Source organism: Ctenocephalides felis, unplaced genomic scaffold, assembly GCF_003426905.1.
Source record: "Ctenocephalides felis isolate EL2017-DRISC unplaced genomic scaffold, ASM342690v1 CF-g0.4_SCAFFOLD_01170, whole genome shotgun sequence".
Taxonomy (NCBI): domain Eukaryota; kingdom Metazoa; phylum Arthropoda; class Insecta; order Siphonaptera; family Pulicidae; genus Ctenocephalides; species Ctenocephalides felis.
Window position 1 is genome coordinate 38,028,105 of NW_020537324.1, and position 5,136 is coordinate 38,033,240.

The 5,136-nt window shown below is 29.0% G+C and overlaps 1 protein-coding gene across 1 annotated transcript; it reads left to right on the top strand.

Annotated features, from left to right (window-relative positions):
* The first annotated feature begins 3,918 nt into the window (after positions 1–3,918).
* On the top strand, positions 3,919–4,338 carry LOC113367198. Its single transcript, XM_026608826.1, has one exon. It carries the CDS (start codon positions 3,919–3,921, stop codon positions 4,336–4,338), a length of 420 nt encoding a protein of 139 aa, XP_026464611.1.
* The last annotated feature ends 798 nt before the right edge of the window (positions 4,339–5,136 follow it).

The window sequence follows — 5,136 nt, forward strand, 5'->3', positions numbered from 1 at the left end:
CTTTGTAATGTTCGTTATATGAAATGCGAATGTAACAACATATATTTTAACAAAATTTCGGGTCAATCTGGGTCTGGGTCAATCTCAAATAAAATATAACAAAAATGATGAAAATGCGGTATGAGATTAAACTTTGTAATGTTCGTTATATGAGATGCGAATGTAACAACATATATTTTTAACAAAATTTCGGGTCAATCTGGCACTGTATTCCTTTTATCATGCAAACTTTCAACATACTTATTCCAAGTCGAATATTGAGACAATAATTTTGATGTCTCTTTCTCGATTCGAACTGACAACATAGACATTCCTGTAATGTGAGGTCTCTAAAATAAAAACACATTTCTGAAATTGCCTGGCCATATTATGCGATAGAGTTTGTTCGAGTCTGATTTCAGTTTTTTTTATTTAGTTATTCAATGCAGTTCAAGTATGAAGTGCTGAGAATTTATATTCCAAAAATTTAATGTACGTTTGCTATCAAACAACAATTAATTGATTGCAATTTTTATTTGAAGTTGTTATATGTAATACAAGTTCACATTTAGATGTTTTAAATACTGATCATAGGCCCATTGTTTCATTTTATGATAGGCTTCTTCTTGGAAAATATTTAGTTTTAATCATAGTTTCCTTAGCACGTAAAAAGTTAGCTTATATATACATATATATGATGTTAGATAAATATTAAATTTCTATGTATTTTACATATTTATATATACATGCATACATCTATGTATGTAAGTATTTCATGTATTTATATATACATGCATACATCTATGTATGTATGTATTATATATATATTGATATATACATGCATATATCTATGTATGTATGTATATATATTAACTTTGCAATATGAGCATTCAATACTTTTTTTGCACTATTTATTAAATATTTCAATTTTTACAACTATTCTAAGACTCAGTTTCGATTCAAATTTATATTGTAGAATATAAAAAAATTATTGTCTCAATATACAGTATAAAATATATTACACTAATGATGAGACAAACCGAGTCTCGAAACGTTTGTAAAATTCAAAATATTTAATAAATAGTGTAAAAAAGAGTGCTGTAGGTTCATATTTCATAGTTAGTTTATTATTCCATTCACTCATTTTACTTTTGATAAATATATTTATAAATATAAATATATATTGTTTATATAAATATAAACAAATATATATATGTATATATATATATATATATATATATAATATATATATATATATATATATAATATATACTATATATATATACTATATATATATATATATATATATATATATATATATATTTTAAAACATAAATCTGAATGTATATATACATGGTGTAATACCAAGTTATTCAAAAGTAATTTTATTTAATGCATATTTTGATGTATTCCATATTATTAATTTTTTGTATAATTAATTATGGAATATGTTGCAATATGTCAAGTTATATTAATGTTAATTAATAACAAAAATATATTTCGTAGTTTATTATTCTACAGTATCATATATAAAAGGCTAACATTTCAAATTCTTCCAAAATATTTTAACAACAATAATATTTTATATGATGATATTGAATACCTCGAATAAAATAATTATATTTAATTAATTAAACCTTATTATAATAATATAAAATTGAATTTTGTAATCATATTTTTATAACTATATACATATTTTTTAAAAAAAAAAAAAAATCTTACTTGTTTTTTAAAAGTTTATGTATTTACAAATTACAGTCAAGTGTGTGTTGGTTTCGCAAAACATGGGTCCCGCATGAATATGAAAATTAGTCACGGTTTGTGATAACCATGAAAGTAACATATCAAATATAAACGTTACAGTACAAAAGAAAATCAGCTAATCTTATTATTAGTATTTGCAGATATTAAAATCAGGGGCGTAGTCGTAGCTCGTAGAGCCCTCAGGCTCTACGAGCAACGGAGGCGAACAAAATTTATTAAATACTTTCCGAATTTTGTTTTATTTCACAATTAATAAAAGGTAAATTAATCATAAAAACTTTGTAACTACATTTAGTTAAAAAAAGTAAGAAAAGTATTAATATAATTTTAGAGAGTAATAATTATTCCGGGCCAGCGGGCCCTCAAAGTGCTTGAGCAAATATTAATAAAATCTTTTTAATTTTGTTTTTTGCATAAATAACAAAAATTAAATTGATCATTAAAACTTTGTTCCAACTAAATTTAATTTCAATGAAATGTTATTTTGCGTGCCGCGGATTTGACGCGGCTCGCCGAAATGGCTGTGGTACCGCCATTTTTAATTTTTTTTTACAATTATATTTTATTTTGTTACTTTAAAGTACAATAAATAACTATCTTTAATATCATGATTTTAATACTTTTCCTTCCGTCCGAAAAAAATGGCAAAAACATACGTTTTTTTTACTGCAACAGTGGTGTAACCTTTTAAGAAATCAAAGTTCATTCAATAATTTGCTAAATGAGTCCAAAGATTTAGCAAAAGAACAATTGGTAAACCTGCTTTTAAAAAGTAATAATACATTATTACTGATCAAATATATTATTTTCTAAAACCAAATAATGATTTCAGGGCCTGTGAAAATTGATTAGTAATATTACAACCAGTGCCGGCTTTAGGGTAGGGCGAGTTGGGCGACCGCCCTGGGCGCCGGCAAAAAGGGGCGCCGCAGGCGCCCTCCGTTTTGTGCTCATAATTCGAGGTCTGCTTAGTCGTAAAATCCCTAAATTAAGGGGCTTGTTCTTTTTTTCTTACAAAAAATGCAAGGTATTTGTTTTTGTTTTTCTCGACTAGGTATTGCAGTGGTGAACAAATTAAAAAAAAAATGCAAGTCGATCCGACTTGTATTTTTTTTTAAATTTGTGGCACCGCATTGAAAAAAGTCAATTTGAGAAAAACGTATTTAGAATTTTTAATATAATGTACTAAATACATCATTTAATTTAATGTGCTAAATACACCATGGTGTTCAAAGATGCTGACACATTAAAAAGTTCATGTGCATGAGGTATTATAATGAAAAAGAGGCAGCTGACATACAATAGCTCGCGGAGCGATAAAAAAACGCTTTCAGAGGATCATACATATAGAGATATATATATCTATAACTTCATCAAAAAATAGATATTGAAATGATTTTTTTTTAAATAATTCTAAGGTTTTTAGCTTTCATAATATCAAAAAATCTCATAACCGAAACAAAAAATAAAATAAAAACTCGGTTTTTTTGTCTATCGTCAAAACACATTGTCTATCTCCTTTCAACGTTTTGGTTAAAAAAGGCTAGCGTTATTGTAGCGAAGCGTAACAAACTCAGCTCATTCGCATTGGCCAGCGAACTTGGCCACTTGGCCAGTCACTCGAAATGGCAAAATCATTGATTACTAGTGGTCTGTACTAGTGGCCCAGTGCAAACTCACATTGATTATTATCCGAAGAATGATACAGGCCGACATTTCTCTAAATCTCATTTCACAAAAATTCTTGCAAACAATGAAACAATTCAGCGCCGTTGGTTAATTTACGTTTTTAAGGATCGAGTTTATTGTTTTTGTTGTAGACTATTTGATAGTAGCTCAACGTCGAATTTAGTATCTGAAGGGTATAACAACTGGAAATACTTGACTGAAATATTAAAAAATTATGAAAATAGCACTTTTCATAAGAAGTTTTACCTTTCATGAATTGAAGCTGAACTACGATTAAAAATAGGAAAAACAATAGACTGCCAAGAGCAACACTTGATTAGAAAGGAAACTACAAGATGGAATAATGTTTTGTCTAGATTTATGCATATTACACTTTATTTAGCCGAAAACAATATGGCGTTCAGAGGCACTTCTGACTAACTATATACGCCAAATAATGAAAAGTTCTTAGGCTTAGTACAACTACTAGCCAAATTTGATCTAGTCATGCAGGAGCACTTGCGATTAGCTATGAAGGGTGATATTTCAGACCACTCAGCTTCTGTTCATCGATGGAAAATTCTAACCGATCACTTGGGACTATATACTATAAAAAAGCACAGTGACACTCATTGGGAAGCAAGAATAAGTAGTGTTAAAGCAGTCCGTCATCAAGTTAGTACTATCCATGATGCTTTGATTACTTTGGCTCTTAAAACTCAGAAAACTGATGTTCAAATGTTTCATGAGGCTACTACCGTAGCCGAACAACTAAAAGATTTCAGCTTCATAGTTTCATTGGTTGCTTGGTATGACATACTTAATCAAATAAATGTTGTAAGTAAATCTCTACAGTCAACAGATATGTACACAAATGTTGAAAAAATGCTGAAATTTTTTGGAAGACTACAGAAATACGGGCTTTAAAAGCGCTATTTTAACTGCGAAAGAATTGGCCGAAGAAATAGAAATTAAATCTGAATTTTGGGCTACAACAAGAATTCGACGTATTATGCTTCAAGCTGGTGAAATTGCACGCAATGACCATATAACTTCTCCAAAAAATGAGGTTGAATTTTTCAACTGTCTTTTGGACACTATATTAATTTCAATCAATGACTCTAAATCAGACATACATGGTTGTACGTTGTGTGATGAACTTATAAGTCTGGCATCCTTTTTACCTAATAAAAATGTGGTTACTCCAATTTTTGTTTTAAATTTCATTAACGATTTCAACTTACAAGAACTGTATCCCAATGTATGGATATCATTGCGAATTTTATTAACTGTTAATAACTTGTTAATAACTTTATTAACTTTTAATACCTGTAACGGTTGCTAGTGGGGAGCGGAGCTTTTCGAAGCTGAAGCTGATAAAAACCTATCTTTGATCAGCGATTTCTCAATCTAGATTGACAAACTTAGCAACTTTGTCAATTGAAAACGAAATTGCTGAAAAAATCGACTTCGACAACCTTATAAAAGAGTTCGCTGATAGAAAGGCCAGAAAAGTAAAATTCTATTAGTGTTTATGTAATAAATGGTTATCTTTTATAATAAATATTTTTTTTTTTAAATAACGGTTATTTCATTAGATGTTTTTCTTTTTTCCAAATGGGTTTAAATTGCAGGTGGAGAGCGCCGTAGAAATCTCGCCCAGGGCGCTGGTAGTGTTAAAGCCGGCCCTGATTACAACTTTAGTAAACTCCTGTTTCCTTCAAA

What these genes read in the sequence shown, in the direction of transcription:
- LOC113367198 (XM_026608826.1), top strand. Translation starts at nt 3,919, where the DNA reads ATGCAGGAGCACTTGCGATTAGCTATGAAGGGTGATATTTCAGACCAC.